The sequence below is a fragment of the Falco peregrinus genome, chromosome 7 (genome assembly GCF_023634155.1).
Source record: "Falco peregrinus isolate bFalPer1 chromosome 7, bFalPer1.pri, whole genome shotgun sequence".
Taxonomy (NCBI): Eukaryota; Metazoa; Chordata; class Aves; order Falconiformes; family Falconidae; genus Falco; species Falco peregrinus.
Window position 1 is genome coordinate 8,804,621 of NC_073727.1, and position 19,572 is coordinate 8,824,192.

At 40.9% G+C, this 19,572-nt stretch overlaps 1 protein-coding gene across 4 annotated transcripts in view; it reads right to left on the reverse strand.

Moving 5' to 3' along the window:
• Window positions 1-19,134, reverse strand: part of RYR2 (ryanodine receptor 2) — a 434,719-nt gene extending 415,585 nt beyond the window's left edge. For all 4 annotated transcript variants that reach the window (XM_055811085.1, XM_055811083.1, XM_055811084.1 and 1 more), the window contains exon 1: window positions 18,842-19,134. In XM_055811085.1, coding sequence (XP_055667060.1) covers window positions 18,842-18,889 — 48 coding nt within the window. In that variant the 5' untranslated portion in view covers window positions 18,890-19,134. The remainder of the gene's footprint in view (window positions 1-18,841) is intronic.
• Between the last annotated feature and the right edge of the window lie 438 nt (window positions 19,135-19,572).

Genomic DNA, 19,572 nt, shown 5'->3' on the forward strand with positions numbered 1-19,572 from the left:
AAAGTGCCAAGTGTTGCATTAATAATAATTTTAACTATTCAGACTGCATTAATCACCAAGAAAACCCTGGTTCAATTAAAACACCTGCTCAGTGCCCAGGAACAGCTAAAAATCAGCAGGAGAACTATAACAGTTATAATTAATTTCAGCTTTGCATTTTTGATCAATCAGTCTCCAGGCAATTTACAGCGAGAGGAATGCAACTTCATCTTCACATTATAGATGGAAATCCGGGTATGAATACACACACTGATGCACATTTTAACAAATCCAGTTTTAGCAGCAGAAGTAGAAGATACAGTGATAACATGTCTTCAGATCAGCTGAGGATTTTTTATACCTAAAGACGGATCTGAGGGCTGTTTTATTTTCCAGCACCACTGTACTTAAGCCTCCGCTTCAGAGGATGAACTTCCAGAAACCAGAAGCTACATCTCCTTTGCCAATGTGCTGTCATCTAGACCACAGTCTCTCCCTAGTAATAAAAACAGATGTAGTGATAGGACCCTCATTATCTTCACTTACAATTACCAATATAGTCGTGGAAAGGCTTTCTACAGAGATTCTTAACCAAATGTCAGGATAGAGGGGCAAGAGTTAATCAAAGATTAAACTGGTGAAATGTTTCAGAGGTCCCAAATTCCTTAAGCAACAAGTAGCCTGAATTCATAATACTTGCTCCACAACTGACCTTTATGACCCCCTCCAACTAAACAAAGTGGTACCTAATTTTTCACAGTTGCCTGGACTCCAGTATCTTGCAAGCCCTCCCATCAGATTTTCCTCCACCTGATCCAAAGAAAAAGCTAAACCAGAGAGAAAAATGAATACCAGAATATTTGTTGTTTAAAAATCAATCCATATTCAAGTTAGTTAGGAGCAATCATAAATCATGACATTTCTCGTGGTGTACAATCCTCTTCCAGAAACAAAAAAAATAAAATAAAAAATCCCCCCAAACCAAAACCAAGCAACCAAAACTTTTCAATCTTTGTCTTTCAAGCTCCAAGGCTAAAATGGCATGACTCATCTCCTTTGTTTATCCTCGTTTGCCAACAAAACCATGCCAGCTGAGCTGTGCAACTAATGCATTGAAATGCACCAGAACAACGCAACACAATTTCTAATGCCCAAATTTTCCAAAGGGGAAAAAAAAAGAAAAAAAAAAAAAAAGAGAGAGAGAGAGAAAAAAATAAAAGATAAAGAGAAAAAAGGTCATTACAAACTTTGCAGAAGTAACTTAACATGCTGTTAAAAAAACAAAACAAACCAAACAAAACCAAAAAAAACCCCCAAACCCCACCCAACAAAACAGAAAAAAAAAAAAACCAACCAAAAAAAACCCCACAGAAACACAACACAACCTAAAAATAAACCTCCATAAGAAGAGTCTTCAAATTAAAACAATACTGGAGAGGAAGGTTCAACACTGCAAGCTGTAGCACAGTTTCATAGATGTCATGTTGATTAATCTGATGGGAATGATACTTCTATCAGCTAATCTTTAGTAATACTCTGTTTGTCCCCTGGATCACCTCCAAATCTCATAACAGCAGCTTCTCTCAACCTCCAGAGTCAGTTCATGAGCATCACACTGTGATGCACCAATTACAATGATACTTTCAATTGACACATCCCTGAATTCCAAAAGATCACGATGGACTTTGCACACATTTCAAAGACCTCCTCTCTGTGATTATTAACGTTCTGCAGCATTGGGCTAATCACGATACACTGGGGTTTGCATCCTGTTTGCCTCTACTACTTGTTAAATACTTTCTGAACACACAGCACACAACAATCCAATCCTTGGCACAATGACTGAATCTGAAAATATAACACACAAACAACAGCTAAGAGAGCTATCACCTCTGGTTAGGGTATTAGAACGCTATTGAACTAACAGAAGTTACAAAACCAAAACCTAGTCAATTCTAATATTGCTAACGGACTGTGCTTTCTCATTTGAATTCTCTTACACATCCAATGAAAGAAATAGTCCCTGAACACCGGGAGGTGTGAATCTTCTGTTAGCACTTAAGTAGAATGTTCACATTTCCAGCTGAACGCACCAAAAAATTATCAGGTGCAAGGAGAGAACTGCATTCCATAGACCACTGAGGGTCTGACAGGAGAAAAACAACCCATTCCAGACCAGCTTTCTCTTACTGCTGAGAAATTTGAAGCTAGTGCAATGAAAGGCCAATGGGGAATTAATTTCTCCTGGAAGTCAGCACCAAGCCTGGGTAGCCCAATTCTGACCTGTTTTCTACCTTTCCAGGTTGACTGACTTGATGGAAATCTCTTCTGCAGCATGGTTTCCCTGGCCTCACAAGGAGTGGAACGAACGGGTGTTTCAGGCTGCCTTCCAGAACAGAAGTCTTTGAGTCCACCCAGATTCTTTTATCTTCTCTGACCCAAACCTTACTATAGCTTTCAGCAGCACGTTTGCAGTCTTAAAAAAAAAAGGGTTTTTTTTATGATTTTGCTGTACTGTATCTCCTTACTGAGGAACACAAATTACAGACTAGAGCTTGCTTTCCACCTTGAGGAAAAAATAAATAAAAATAATAATAATAAAAAAGAAAACCAAACAGAATCTCACAGGACAAAGTACGGCTAATGCTTGCCTGAATTAAAAAAAAAAAAAAAAAAAAAGCGCAGAGGTTGACTGCAAAGAACCAAACCGAAAGGTCACAAGAATCTTTGAAAACAAAAAGTATTAAGTAATACATAAAAAGCAGTTTCCTGTTCTCCCTTATAATAAATATTACAATGTTAAAATCTTTCAAAATATTTTTTTATCCTTAGCCAAAGAAAAAGTGTGATAAACTATGGTTTTTTAAATCATAAAACTACCATGAGTTTAACATTTTTACAATGCTCTTATCTCTTCAGGGTATAAAATCTTTAATATGAAAAACTATTTAGAGTAAATTATATATTTAGAATACTAAATCCAAATCAAGAAATACATTACCATTCACTTCAGCAAGAGTTGGACCAAAAGGACAAAACAATATATACCAGTGGGTTAGTTTTAAAAGAGGACGAGAGGTTGTTTATACATTGTTCAATTTTTCCTCAGCATCATCTTCAATAAGGCAAAAGACTACCATTTAGGGCTTTCCCCTCCAGTTCTTCATAAAGAAAGAGAGATGCGGTTTTCAAAGAATTTAGGAGTTTGAAAATTTGTTTCAATTCCAGGTATGGGTTAGTTTAGACACACACACCAAAAAAACCCCACACCAAAACCCAACAAACCAGACATGCGCAAACCCCTACAAGGTACAGAATAACCATGAATCAGCCACAAGAAAAAGAGAAGAGAAAAGCAAATAATGTACACTTTCAAGTGTACAATCTATGATTTTCCTTCTTTACTCTGATTCAAATTAACTCCTGCATTTAAGGAGAAAAACAAAACAACAACAACAACAACCAAAAAAAACCAAAAAAACAAAAACCAAAAAAAAAACCACAGCAGGAAGTGCTATACAATGTTTTAAGCAAACACAGTCATGAGCCCACATACTCATTTGTAATAATTCATTTACAGTAATAGTGAAGTCTCTGGATAACTGGAAAACAATGACTACTCTAGAATAAAACATATGCAAGCGTGCACTGAAGGTTTGGTTCTGTGTATGGAAAATCCAGTAAGAATGAAGAGAAACTTACAGACTATTTCAGCAGGACATAATCTGGAAAAGGACCGTTACCAGATACTGCCATGCCAATGATGTGTAACCAAAAGCCAGTTGAAGATCTTCCCATTTAAGCCTCTCAGTTTTACTGGAAGCCAGGAGTTGAAGTGCTAGGCGAGGCAAAGTAGCAAAATGCAAGTAGAAGGTAAAGACCTGAATTTTTCTATGCCTTTATGTTTTCTTATATGTTCTGCTGCATTCCAAGTGCGAGGTGAATTATCCTGATAAACTCAGAAAACTAGCAGACCTGCTTTGCTATTTACCTGCTCTCCACAACGAGCCTGAAAGTGTGCATCATTTTCAGTATTTCCCCATTGCCATAGTTAACACAAGGCTGAAAGAGCAGCACTGCACAGCTTCCCAAAATCAGCTTTAGCTAGGCTTGCAGACACAAAACAAAATCAAAGAGATTAAGATGTTACAGAAGCTTTGTGACAAGATCATTTCTTACCTTGAAGTATAATTAAAACTTCCTTCAATAACAAAAGCAATTGTACTCACTAAAAAGCTTCAAGACAAGTCTCCCAGTCTCACAATAGAGACCAAGAAAAAAGGATTTTTAAAAAAGATATAACATATAAAATATAAAAGAGTAAAAGAAATAGGAAAAATAAGTGTTTTGCATGTATCAAGCACTTAAAAAGCAGTACTCTCCCACAGCATATGAGACTTCCTGAGTAAACTAAACACTATACGTAACCTCAAGTCCAAATTAGAGCTGACCTTGGGTTCCACGGTTGACATAATAAAATTTATGCTGGCCACAGAAAAAGCACATTGCTAACACAAATTACAAATGCTACTCTGCAAGAACGACATTTAGTTTCCTAACCAAGACTTTGAGAAGGTTTGTAGAATAAGAAAAAACTCGAGCTTTCTTCTCAGAAAAGAAGAACGTAGGACAGGTTATTACCTTTACTGAATTGGACAAGATGGCACGTCAGTGTGGCAGAGTTAGAAGAGTTTACCAATAATTAGATGTAAATATTTTGAAAGACAGTTTGCAATGTGTACACATCATTAAACTAACTGTGTAAAGGCCAGTTCACACATTTTTGGTGTGTAAGCATTTGATTAATATTAATAAATATTAATCATGCTTAAAATGGCAGACAAGGCTACGCATTTGACACATTTAGGCCATTATATACAATGGCACATAATGCTGTGAGTGTATGATTCAGCTCTGGTTACAGTCTAGAGGACATTTAACATTAACGTCAGTGACAACAGAACCAGACATAAAAAACATACATGGCCATACAGAGACCCTTGCAGTCATGGACCAGAAAATTGATTCATGAAATGTTTAGCAGATCCAGAGAAGATTATTCTGCTAGCCATTATACTAAAATCAATTAATTTACATTCAGATTGCAATATAATTTAAGCAATAGGTAAGAGAGCCAGGTTTTTACTTGAAACAGCCTTTGTAATACAGGACTTGTTTTTAGGCTTTTGGCCAAAAAAAAAAAAAAAGAAAGAAAATTATTTGTACCATAAGTATTTTCTTCTAGCCTTCTGCTAACAAAATAGTGCTTAACAACCTGTTATACCAACCTGCCTGTGTTAGGTATTTCTTTCATTTAAACAAATTATTCCTCAGGCAGGGAAAATGAGATCCAGCTAGAGATTTTGAAAATATAAGGATTTTCTTCAGCTGATTACTCTGTTTATACAGTAAAGCTGCAAACCTATTTCACTCTCAGAACTCCTCGCCTCTCTGCCCCCCAATAAAACAAACCACTAGGGTATACCCACTAGTAGCAAACTGGAACTTTTGAGTAAGAACTTACTACAACAACATGCGCTTCCCAAGCCCTAGATGTGGTTCCAATTGTCAAACTGTAATTCTGTAACAGACACAAATCATCATAAAAACCCTCACTCATCAACAGGAAGTCACACAGGTACATAATGAAGAAGTAATTTTGTTAGCATTCACACTCCCTGCCGGTTCACTACCCAATTAAACTCGTGCCTTCGTTGAAGGTGTGTTCCGACCCGTGTCAGTTTATTCTGTTGGTAAATCCAGAAGCGCGGCAAGGCCTCCCAATGTAAACTGCAATGCAAATGCCATGCATGGAAACAAACCTCCCCCAGCAAGTTCTGAAGGTTGAGCACGTCTCACACACTGTACTAATTGGATTACTCCACAGGATTACAGCTTCAGAAAACTGATCTAGTAACTCTCACCTAGAGGTTTTCTCAGAGTTACCTCTGTGGAGGGGGCCAAACAATTCCTTAAGCCAGGCGCAGGACCTCTGCAGAGAGGTGATTTACCAAGCCTGGGGTGCAACCCCCAAAACCAACTGGTTTGGAAGGGAAGAATATTGTCACTGATGCTCTTTCATCTTTGCAGCTGCCAAGTAAAAAATAAACTATAGAACAGAAAGCAGAATAAAAAAGGGGATAAAACAGAAAGTGTCTAATTTTGCTTCACTAACAGATTTATAATACAAGAAGAAATTCAGAGACTTCAGCTGCAATTGCAGCTGACATACAAATTATAAGCTAGAATTCAACTAGAAATTTCAAAATAAAAAAGAGCAATACATTACTTCTGACAGAATCAGAATAAAGTGATGCCTGTAACATTATCAATAAAATATGTCAACACTGCAGCTTAATATACCTTTAAACCACATAAGTTTAATTTTCAGTAGATAAAACCAGATATGAAAATCCCTAAATCAGAAGGGGGGAAAAAACCAAAACAAACCTACATTCTCAGTGGACAGTAGTCAATAAATAGGTGTCAATATTTCAGTATTTAAAAATGCAGGTATACAGCTTTTACTGAATTGAGCCACACATTCCTCCTAGAAAAATACACTTCTATTCACCTTTAGGAACATGAAAATCTAATTCTCACTCCCTAATTACTCATTTTTCTCCTCCAATTCCACAGAAAATGGAAGTGTTTCTTTTTGAGTCTAAACTCAGTCATATTACACTTCCTATGCAAAAGCATCTATTTTATTTTGGAGACAAGCCAGGCAACAAGCTACGCCTCTCAAGAGGATGACAAAGCTCACCTATGAGATCTGACATCCCTCCCTCCTACGCTCCATCCCTCTCCCTTTCTAGATAAATTCCATCCATTTGAAATCAAGGATTTTGGAGTCCTTCAGCTCGATAAGCTGAAGCTTTCCAGAGGTCAGGCACACAAAGAATGAGAAAGAAAATGCACACAAACCACACATCAGTACAAACGATGTGGAGAAACACATATGTCTGAAGTTCTCAAGATAACCTCTCTCCTTCCTAGTAAAATTGATGGGACATTTTTAACACACTTATCTCTTGTTCTGAGAGAGGAAAAAAGAAGAAAAACTTGACCTTACCATTTGTCAGACAAAGAGAGAAGTTGAAAAGAAAAACAGAAATAAAATCAGGATAAGAATAATAAAAAAAAAAAAATCCCAAATGTGAGAGCCCCCTTCAGGAAAATATCCTTTTACCAATCTGAATGACAACCGCAAGTTCTGCCACAGGCTTAGGTTGAAGCTCTGTCAAACTTTAAATCAGGAAAAGCCATCAATACCAAAAGACAAGGATCTCAGTGGCTGTGACAAGAAAAAGGATGAAGGAGAAAGGTTAAACAACAGGTTTTAGACTTCGATGTTGAAAGTCCAAAGAAAAGCAACTTCAAATGAACCAGCAGATAACATACAGCATAAATACAGTACTCTTCTTGTACGAGATGCTGCTGACAGATTTCAGAAATGGACCTGGAGACATAACATTGGAAGTACTATTCGTGCAACAGCATTTCTTCGACAGGATTTCAGGAGCTTTCTCATACCAAAACAAAACTTACAGGATGTTTCTACAAGACCTGGTCAGCTCAAAATGGAGATCAGGCCTTCACTGATGATTTCTTTTGCAATCCTTTCTTTTTGCAAACTTTAAGAGTCTTCTTCCATCAAAACACCAGTATCAATAATAGTAACTTTTAAAATTCATATTCACTGTATCAGACATATTAAAAGTGATTAGAGAGCAAATAATGGCTGGCATACTTGAACAAGCAGTCAGACTATCATGCTAAGACCTGCTCAAGAACATCTTGGTAAGTGAATCATTACTTCATAAGCGCACCCTACAGAAATTCAGTCAACAGTGATGGAACACCCATGACATTTAAGAAGTTTTCTGCACTGACCTATGCAGCTATCACCCTCCTGCAATTACTAAATACCAGACTAGTGCTTTTTTGCTCATAAGCTCTTCTGAAGGACTTGCTACATAATTCCAAGACTACAAGAAATTAATCAAGACTTCTTGCGTACACACCAATAAATACAACTCTTACCCCTGTTATCCATACTATTCCAGCACTGTGTTTAAATGTGATGGTACTGCTCCATGGATTCTTTGCCTCAATCACACTTCAGCAATGTTATCTAACATTTCTGGTCCTGAGAATTCATAGTGTTATTTACAGACTCATCTCAATCAGTTCCTTTATTAGGAGAGTTAGATCTCTTCAGCCACACTTGCCATGATAGTTTTCATGAATGAACCATTTCACATCTGCATGAGTGTGGTTCCTTCAGCTGTCTACCGGTATGTGTCAAATCCTGAAACAAGTCTTTGCCTTCTGTGTCAACTTAGGCAGAAGAAAAACCCCAACCCAAGATTTATTTAATACAAGCTTTTAAAAAAGAAGGTTAATCCAACTCTTTAGCAATGAAGGGCTATTAAATTACTTGTAACACCAGAAGACATGTTTTCTCCATCCCCATTTTATTTTTACTAAGTCTTTCCCCACAACACATTGTGAATTTTGGGGGGTTTACTTTTCTGTTGCATGGAAAAGTGGATATGCATTCGATCTCCCTGGTACTTGCAACAAGGCTGCATAAATGCACGTAACTGCCTATGCATTAGCATTGCAAAATCTACTTTGTAAACGCAGAAAATAGAAATATGAAGTCACATGATTGACGCTTATTTTCAGTCTAGCCCTCAGTGCTAGAATCACACAGCATTCTCATGACTGTTGTAGGGCTACAGATATTTAGGTGGCTGCTGTCATCATTGAAACCAAATACTTTATCAAAGACTGCTTCAGGATGAAGGTCATGTGGCCGTACACAGAGGTTTAATCATCTAGCTTGCGCCTAGCAAGCTTCTGCTTATAATATATTATATTCTATATAAGTTATAGAAATTATTCTGCTTTACAACTAGAAAACAAACACACCGTAAGTGATTTTAAAATTTATCAGTATGGCTACATTCCTGACCCACAGTGAGGATCAATTATCAGTAACTGTGTTGCCTAAACTCCTGAATTACCAAACTCTGATTTAGTGTTTAACTACATGTTAAACAAGAGTAAGTGCACAAAGTTCCTGTCAAGCTGACCCACCCACTCAGGTCATCAAAACTGATGGATGAAAGGATTTCTATAATCAAGGGAGTCAACCCTGGGAAACAAAGAGCAGATAAGGAGAACACCCTTATGGAAATTACGCAGAAAGAAGCCTCCAAGTGGAAGAGTTCTGGCCGCCAGAGGAGACACGCCGATAAACTGTTGTGATCCACAGAAAATCCATTGGAAGTAGGACAAAGGCAACTGTGGTAATGGCAGATCTGGACCCCCAACTCCAATAGCTCCCCCCACCCCAAAGGAGGGTAAAGCCCCGCTTGGGGAGCGCGCGTGGCTGGTAACAGCCGTCAGCAGCACTCGCTGAGGGCGCACTGACCTGCCATGGGAGCCAGAAACGCGCAACCAGTCCTGTGTGCGAATGAAAACGAACATGCAGCGTCCTGTGGGCACGCAAGTTCTCCACTGTATATCGCGTATACCCTCCAGAAACTCGGTATGCGTGTCAGGAGGGAAGGTCCCCCATGCATCCAGCACGGCAATAAGCCAGTGTCGGCTTTCTAAACCATCGTCTGGTTTGGAGAGTTTTCCTAGTTCCCATTTTCTGTAACAAATGCATCCACGTATCCAGTAGTTCACTAAGCCTTAAGCAGATCTACCCAATTACCCAGGATTACTTTGAACACTCTTTAAAATCCATTCATTCCCCCACCTAAATTCCTGTATAAGGAATTCCACTTGGCCATCACAGGAATGGAAGATGCTCATACACCAAGGGAAATTAGCTGGCATAATCAGCAAAGGAATATACCTTCCTCTTTCACCATTTTTCTTTTATGAAAGAATACACCCCACACAGAGCCCAGGCAGTCACGTTTTCCAGCTCTGCCTGCCCTGCAAGGAAAAAATACAGGTATAAGAGACAGCCATTTCTGGCTTGATTCCACTAATATAACTCCACTGTCTGGCAATCTCCAGGTAAACTCACAGGCAGCCAATGAAAATTTTGTGTTGCTTCCTCCCATTGTTCCTCCGAAAAAAGGATTTAAGCAGGGATATTCTTCACATTCAGTGCACTCAGTTTTCACAGCAGGATTCCAGAGTTTTCACAAGCCGCAGAGAAGCAAAACATGCCAGTGTTCAGCATTTGGTTCTGCCAACTAATATCCATCAGGTATTATTTCCCACAGTCGAGTAAAAAACAATCAGGTAACAGACATAAGTTGTTGTATAGCACTAATTACTCTGAAATCCTCTGGGAAGCTGCCTCATAAAATGTAGTGATCTTATTACTCCTTCTTTGTGGTCCTATAGTGTTTAGAATATGAATGAAACCAAATCAACAAAGAAACTGTCCTGCACTAAAACGTCTTCCGTGTTAAAAATTAACTGATCCATGCGCCTTTCAGAGTGATACCTCATCAAATTTTGCCAAAGTCCCTCTGGGAAGTCTACTGCATTACTAGGTAATATTAGATTTCCAATTTTCATCAAGCAGTAGTAATTAGAAGGAAGTCATTCCTGACTGATAAACATTGAAGTACATCCCAACACTAAAACAGTGAACCCATCTTTTTATTTAAAATTTAATGCAGCTGCTGGTGTGAATGCTCCTCTCAACACAGTATTACTGTAAAGCTGACCATTACAGCATTACATTTAAACAGAAATTTTGACTATCAAATAAGTGAATATAGCTCATATTATGTCACCTTACCTGTCACATCTTTCACTTGCCAAACAGTAGGCACATAGGTACCAGTTTGGTTTTATTAAGCACTTCTGAAAAGCTAAGCTAAGCAAAGCTTCTGCTGAATTGCAGTTCACGCCTCAAATATACATTTGTTCAAATCTACAGCTGAGTAACGTATCATCAGAATCTAGACATAGCAACATATATGAAGAGTGTAAACCCTTCACCTGACAAGTTACACCACCATTATTATGTAAAAAATGACAAAGAAAAGCAAGAGTTCTTTCGTAAGTAAATACATAACTAGTTAATGAATCTCACGCCTATTAACAAGGGAGCGCAGCATAAAACTACACTGCAGGAAAAGCACATGGGAGTTCCTGCTAGTCTTTGTTAGGAAACTGGGGTGACCTTCACTGCGCTGCTGCTGCAGGCAGGGGCTGCCCTCAGGTGCTCTATTTGTTACAATAGAGAACAAAGAAATATCACTGCTGTGCCACTGATGGGCGCAGAGCATTGCAGTGAGCTCTGCGTTGCTGTGGTTGCCTTTAAGAGGCTTGAACTGTCATCTGAACTAGTTCCTTTTTGCCTTTTCTCAATTACTGAGATGCATCAGGCTGCCTCTTCGAGAAGCCTTCCATTCCAGAGTGGGATAGACAACACAGCCAGGCATGGCGTAAGTGCCATGCACTTGCAAAACATAGCGTACGTCTTCAGCAGAATACAGACGGGAGACAGAAAATTATGCCAGGCTATCCTTTCTTTGCTATTGGGAGGAATCCCAGGGTGTAACTGTGTCAATAATTAGAGTGCTCTGTTCTCGCTTTCACCTGACCACAGCTCAGGTTTAAAATGGGTGTTTTCAAGCTGTCTGAAGGACAAAGTAACAGAATTCACATGTCAGCTTTCATTAGAAGAAAATACGTTGCGCTTAAGTTTTCCTCATTTTATTTACCACATTTTATAAAACTGTCTGTTAAAGCTTTTTAATCTAAATAAGAAAAAGCCCTGACAAGACAGTAGGGCAAAGTCTGCCCTGGCACTTACTTTTCCGGTCATTTTACTAGTTCAGGTTTTGGTGGTTAGGGTTTTTTTTCCCCTTTCTTGTTCTTGAGAAAAATCATACCCCTCTTCCTCCTCCTTCAGAGTAACATTAATATTACTTCAAGAATTGATGTTATGAACGCAAGTACATACCAAGAAAGGAAAAGTCAGACCAAATGAAACAGTTACTTGTGTAGCACATATGGATGAATTTGGACAAAATAAAAGAAAATTAGGGTGCTCTGATCATGTACTTTATTAGCTACTTCCTCTGTTCTCCTAATGCTCTAGCAGAAAATTCAAACCAAGTAGCTCAATCAAGGTAGAACTCGGCTTCTGGTAGTTTTATATGTCAGTAAGAAGTTCTCACTTAAGAGATACAGGACTTCCCTCACAAAAGAGGGGACCACTTTTGTTCAGAGATGAAGTCTGAATGGTATCAACAGGAAAACATTACTCTTTCAACCTTAGAAATTACTTGTCTGGAGAATTTATTCTTCTGAGGAACTGTGTCCACCTGCAATCAATTGCAAAATTCTCATTGATGATCGGTAAAAAAGCAAGCCCCTCTCCAATATAAAATACAAGCAGAGAATTGCTGCAATTTTATTTCTACATCAGTACCATGAAAGGGACAGCCATCTCCAAAAATTCATAGAGCTTAATTTCCCAGAAGTGTTGAGCTAATGGATTCAGGACGTAAGCCATAACGAGAATCTAACAGTATCAGAGCTAGGAGCAAATCCAACCAGAAGACTGAATCTTCCCATAGAGTTTTTTAGCAGTTTTCAGAAACAAACCTGCATTTACACAGGAACAACTATTATATGCACACTCCCAGCCATTCTGCCTGCAAACAAAGGCTGGATATGAAATCCTGGTTACACTGAAATCAATAGCTCTGCCTTCACAGGGATCAGAGTTTCACTCCCAAGACGTTGAACAGTGCTCCACAGGGGTGGCCATGAGGCCCATTAAAACTTACATATGCAAAACCCAAATATTTTTTAGAAATGGTACTATAAAAAAAAAAACACCACCATTGCTTTGACTAATGTATTTATTTTAGCTATTCTTACCAACACTTAAGATACAGCCACAAATGTGTGGTACGTATGTATGACAATGAAGCAGAACTCCATTCCATGAGACTTCTGTATAGCACTTGCAAGGAACTATTTGCTAATGAATAACTACTCTTTTTGTGCACAAATTAAGAAAAAAAAAAAATTTAGATAGCCACAATATAGAAAACACATTGCTGACGTGTTCCATCAATCACAACTAAAACTGCAACAACCACAGTAAGAGAAAGTTAAAATTCTTTCATTTACCCTGATAAAATGTGTTCATTTTACAGTCCAATGTTTATTTCTGTACTAGTACCATGATGCCAAACAGACAAATTTGTGTCACTGAAGTTTTATTAGGAAGTATAGGAATACATACACGGTTTCTGAGTTTTCTTTTGCCATTCTCCACAAAGCCAAGCCTACTTCTTCAGACAATTCAGGAAATTTAAACAAAACGTTTAGTTTAATTAATTAAGAAAAACAAAACTAACTCAGAGTTTTAACATGAAGCACCTGTAAGTATAAAAATCAGAATAAAAAGGTTTTTGCATTTTCAGTGTAATTCAGATACTTCCTGGATGCAGCCCACTGTCAGTATTTCCCCACACAGATGGTTTCCAATCTTTTATCTTGATTCAGAGAAATACACACCCCTATTCGCACGCCAGAAAGACTGGTGTACTTTCCTGAATTAGAATCAACCTGTGCACTTTCCACACCACTATATAAGAGGATAACCACCTTTACAATATGCTGTCATAATATAGCATTCAGATCAAGAAGTGAAAGGCAGACAGAGCTCTTAGGACCATTCTAAATCTTGGGTCAGAAATTAACTGGAATCGTCTCTTTACCATCTGCCCACAGCTTAAGTTCCTGCAATAGACTTTCCTCCCACTTCAGGACACTGAAAAGCACGGTGCATCAAAGCATCTTCAGATACTGAAGGAAGAGCAGCTCTCTGGCTCTCAGAACATCAGTCAACCAATTCACAGAGCAAATAACTTCCCTGGTGGACCAACCGTTTGCTACAGAGCTTCCTCAGCCTCCTGCTCACACATCCGATTCAGACAACTTCCAGATGCAGAAGACTGGACCAGACAGTACACAGACTAGACAGCTGATCTTATCCAGTAATATCACCTGAATGGTCATATAAAATGTTTGTCAAACAATTTTGGAATCAAAAAATTCATATAGAAAATTTTCACACAATTCCCAAATAAAAAGCAGACTGCATGTCCTAGCTAAAACCTGTTCACTACAAACAGCCTGTCCAGCTCAATTCCAAAATAGAATTTGAGATCATATTCGGTATCTGTACTGCAGTGCAGTGCCTTAGAGGGGAAGGTACAAATGCTGCAATCTCAGCCACGCCATCCCTCACATGAGCTGTTAAACAGTGGTCTCTCATGCCAGTACCTTGTGAATCTTCAGAAGTCACATACTGACAGGTACGAGAAATACTTTTTAACATTAAAAAAAAAAAAAAGGCTAACCAAAGTGTTTTTCAGTGTTCTTTCCTTCTAAAATTGCTTCTAATATCCAAGATTGCTTTTGAGCATTTTCTTCAGTGCATTCTGGCAGCTGTGTTTTTATGTTTGATGACTGCAGCTACCAGAATCTAACATATTTTGAGAGACCCCTTTAAAGATAAGCAGCATATGAAAAGCATCGAGGGATTTAACAACAAAAAAACCAACAAATAAATTCTATTTCACCAAGAGATTCACATAACAATTCTTCTCATGTTTAGTTACTTATTTTACAATAATCTTCTAACCTTGTTTTTCCAGGTTCCTTTTGTGTCCTCTGATTCCACAGAATCTTCATTCAGGATAGCATCTAAGCATATGATTTTTAGTCAGATTTAAAGTGACATTCATTGTTTAAATGCTGCCGTAATGAAGAATATCTGGAACTGAAGTGACTCTGGGATTACAGGATTCCTGCCCTTGAAATGTAACCACCTTACATTGTTCATTTCAGAATGCAGAAAAATTCTCTGCCATAGACTCCATTCTTTTATAATCTGAAATATTAAATCCCAGCACTGAGTGAATAAAATCTTTTGCATGTCAAACATGAATCTTAAATAATGTTTAACTTCATTTAAAAGCCCTTTTCCAGTGTTGGAAAGTAGTCTTACACTTCTCTCTGACAGTCACACTCAGAACAATCAAGTCCATGTAGCAAATAAGGCAGCACAGAGTATGTTCACACAAGCAAAAGATCCTATTTTACTGCAAGTTGCCGATTAAACAAATGAAGAAAAAAAAAAAAGAAAAAAGAAAAAAGCATTAGAAGAGAGCACACGGTCTAACATCAGCGTTCCAACCTTAAAAAGAAAAAAAGGGGAAGAGATGAAAAGGAGAAGACGACTCCAACAGACCTGGGGAAAATGTGCTGCTCACACTGATTATGCTTCTGGTTCCTGACAGGCTTGGTAGTCTTCACTGCCTCAGAAGACAGTCGAGAAAGACCATAACCCTGTCAGCCTTACTTGGTGTGTTCTGGTGGTGTCTGCTACCACAAACGTAGAAAAGATGACTTGCCTCTAATTTAAGAACCTCCACAACTCCAGAAAACTATCCGTACTGGCATCAGGAACACCACAAGATCAAACAGCTACATTACACATTTCTCACCACTCTTAGGTACATAGTGCTCCCAAAATTCAGGACACCTTAAACCGACAGAAGGGATATTCATAGGCAGTATTTTGGTGAAGTACTGCAATTGTTTTAATCCTCTCATCAGCTTACCACCCACTCCACACAAAAGCCTTCCCTTAGGGGGGTTCTGCTGCACAAAAAACAATCCTTGCACAGGTACATTAGGCAAAAACATTTTCTGTTCTCTCCTGGAACTCTGAATTATTTTCACTCTGGTCAATTTACACATCCTAAAAAAACAAACAAAACCCAACCAAAGAAACCACACTAACCAGGTCATTTCCGTATTAACTATAAAAGTTTCAGATTCTTGACTGTAAAGACTAAACAATGTAAGTGTTTTGCACACGTTTCTCCTTTCTCCTAGTTAAAAAAAGAAAGCAATCCTTTACAGGGAAAAAGTCCTCCCCAGAGCACAACTAATAAAAGCTAGAGCAGGGCACTCGCACCTCTTCACTTCTCTTGCACAATGTGTGCGCATTCAGTGGGAAAAGTCAGGAGAAGGTACTTCCAAGCCCAAAAAAGGCTACACATATCACAAGGTCATCTCCAGCTGGAGTATTCAGCAAAGTAACGAGGAAGAGACCCCTGTCTGTGTGGAGAAGCACGTCGTTCCCAGGACCATAGAAGATTTCCCTGAGAACTGACCAGCACAGAGCTGGATTCCAGTCTGTCTGAAGTTAGCTCAAACAACATAAAAACCGATGCTTCCAGAAGTGCCGGGCGGTAACAGGTTACATTCCCTTCTCAGAAGTGCCATATCAAACTCAAATTGTTCCCAAAAGAAACAGGAATCCATCCTAGCAGCAAAATCTGTAGGAGGAAATACATGATGCCACCTTATCAAAAAATTAGAATAAAACCAGCAAATTAAGAAGAGGAGTCATTAGGCAAACAGGACTGCATGAAGAAGAAGGGAAATGGATATTACCGGTCAACATCTAGATGGCAAGTACAAATGCTGTTCGGTAGCTTGATGCAAAGAAAGACTATTTTCTTTATTTAATAAAATCTCATATTTCTCTTTAAATATTAAAAAAAAAAAAATATTGTGTTTACATGCCAGGGTGTACTCTAAAGATGGTACGGTAATTTTGAAACACCAAAAAGAAAACCCAAAATTTCAGAAAGTTTATCAGGTCCTGTGAAAAGAAGAAAAAACGAAGAGCACTGTTTCCATCTAACAGGCCTACAGATGTCATCATTAAGGTATTCAAAGCATGGAAAGCTTTTTCACTTGCATAAGGTGTTCTTTGAAAAATTCTATTTTATCTACCAAGCCATTTATGAATTCGTCTGTCCCTAACTACCGTTTTAAAAAAAAAAATATCCAGAAGAGAAACCGCAGCGATTACCAGGTAATATCCAATTTCCAGTGCTTTCTATCAATGTCATTCAGAAAGTTACCCACATCTGATAGCTTTAGAGAATACTAATCCAAGTTTTCTAAGAATAGATGAAAGGAAGTCTACATCAATTATATGTCTTAAAGCAACTGACTTTTCCAAGTCATGTTCAAAAACTTTGACAAAGTGGAAGGAAAAGAGGAGTAAAAATCACTAACATACTGCTAAACATCAGAGATTCACAACTTCACAAGGAAAGGATGTTTTTCAGGCCTTTTTTATTTCACTACACAAAAAGCATTCCCTCTCATGCCTCAGTTTACCACATTCAAGGTCATTTTATCACCACCACAACATTCTAGGAAGTTTTAGAGTATCTTCTAAGGCTGGGCTGGCCAGATCTGTACAAAGCCTGACACATTTTATCGTGAGTGCTGCTTTACATAACATGCTGCTGCTGTCAGATGCTGTAGTTTAACGTTACCGTAGATGTGCTGAGCACCATTAGCATGCTCACTGCTTCTCTCTCCCTATTAAGCATTCAGATAACAGCCCTCCCATGAGCTAAGCTTAAACATGCAAACCTGCAGGAAGACTGTCGTTGTACAAGTCCTCCAAAAATGTTTACCAGTGAGAAGTACTAATAATAAAACTCGCGTAAATCGAAATGACAAATTATCTTTCAAAGAAGCATCCATCTGTTTGGTCTTTAGGTGTTAGGCAACACTACAATAGAAGTCACAGAACGCCGAGGGGAAAAAAGTTGACGATCTTCATGCCAGCGTTGCATAACAGCTGTATTCCCCATAAAGCCAGATTTTCTAAGAATCCTCAATCAATCAATAATAATAATAAAAAACATATACATGCTGTTATTCTTTTATTTTACAGTTACTGATTGAAATAAACATAAGATGACCGCAACCTGGGATTCACGATTCTGCACACAGCATATGAGTATGCTTCACGTAGACTGCGTGGCTTGCTTTCCCCTCCTTTGCCAATGTATTTTCTTACAAGACACTGATCAGAAATGTTTTCTAAACCCGACTGCACTAAATAAAAAGCAAGCTGAGCTTTACCCGTGGGTTTAGCTCCACTTAACAAATGCCTCAGCAATTTTTCCTCCAACTGTGATAGGGCTCGCGTACACCACCACTCAAATATGCCCATCTGCAAAACTTGCTAGGGTTGTGCATGGAAACAGCACTTGGGAGATGGCCCAGGAGGTAAATAAAAAGCATGGCTTGAAGAAAAATAATCCAGATGAGCATAAAATGCAGCAGTCCTGATGTATTAATTAAATGGAAGGAAGAAACTAACGCTCCAGTGCCTTCACATGCTTTGGACTGAAGAAAACAGAAGTAAAGGAAGGATGCTCACACACACACACACCAAAAAAAAAAAAAAAAAAAAAGACAACCCACACGTTATTAATCTGTGTTCAGCCAGAACGCCTGCAAGTTAGTGGGAAGCTTGGTAGAGAGGGGGTGGGGTGGGAGAGGTGATTGGGTTGGTTGGGGTTTTTTTTAATTCTATTTTTGCAAGAGTGTGATTGCAGCTTTTAGGCTGGGAGGGCTGCTGGGTTAGGATCCGCAGTAGGCGAGCGCACGGGCGGGGGGCGGCAGCGCGGAGGTACCTGCGGGAGGCGGCGGGAGCGCCCTGCCCGCGCCTCAGCCCCGCGCCTCAGCCCCGCGCCCGGCGGGGAGTTACGGCCCCCGCGGGTGCTGCCCGGTGGAGAGGGAAAGGGCTGGGGGCTCCGCACCCGCCCTGACAGGAGCGCCCCGGAGCGGCGGGGCCCGCTGCACCCTCCCGGGCAGGACACCCCCCCCCCGCGGCGCCCGGGTGCCCGCCGCCCGCAGCTCAGGGCAGGGTCCGGGCGCCGCCAGCCGCCCCGCTCCTCCCGCACGGCCCCGGCCGCTGCCCCACGCCGCGCGGAGGTGGGGAGGCAAGCCCGGCGCTTACAGTTCGCAGGAACTGGATCTCGTCCTCGCCCTCGCCCCCCTCGGCCATGGCTCCCCCTCTGTCTCCTGCTCCCGGGCGCTGCTCCCGGTGCCCGGGCGGGCGGCGGCGGTTCCCCGCGGGGAGGCGGCGGCAGGCGGCTCACGGCCGCGCCGACACCGGGCTGGGGCAAATGCGAGGGCGGCGGGGCCGGCAGCCCCAGCCCGGCCCTCCCTGCCGGCGGGGTGCGGGCGCCCGTACGCCTGCAGCAGGCTGACAGCTCTGCCCAGCCGCCTCGCCGCCGGTGCCTGCCACGGGAGGAGGGGGATGCGATTAACCGGGGGAGGAGGGGGAGGCGGAGCTCCCCGGCCCCCCCGCTGCCGCAGGTGATCCGCAGCCCGCTCCGCCGCACGCCAAACCCGCCGCCCAGCGCCCCTTACTGGCTGCTCCGCGCAGAGGCGGCCGGCGGCCCGCACGCTGCCGCCGGGACTCGCCCCAGGCGGCGGCTGCCCGGCGGGGCGGCCCCGAGGCGGGGCGGCCGCGGCGGCACTCGTGCCTCAGGCGGCCCGGAGCTGCCCCGGCTCCCTCGGACCCAGCGGGCAGGCCGGCGCCGTGCCCGAGCCCGGCCCGCTGGAGCCCCGCGCGGGGCGCTGCAGGCAGCGGCGCCTCAGGAGGGGCAGAGCCCCGCGGGCTGCGCGGGAGGTGTCTGCCCTCGGGGGGCGGCGGGGCAGGGGCAGCATGGCTTCACCAGGCGC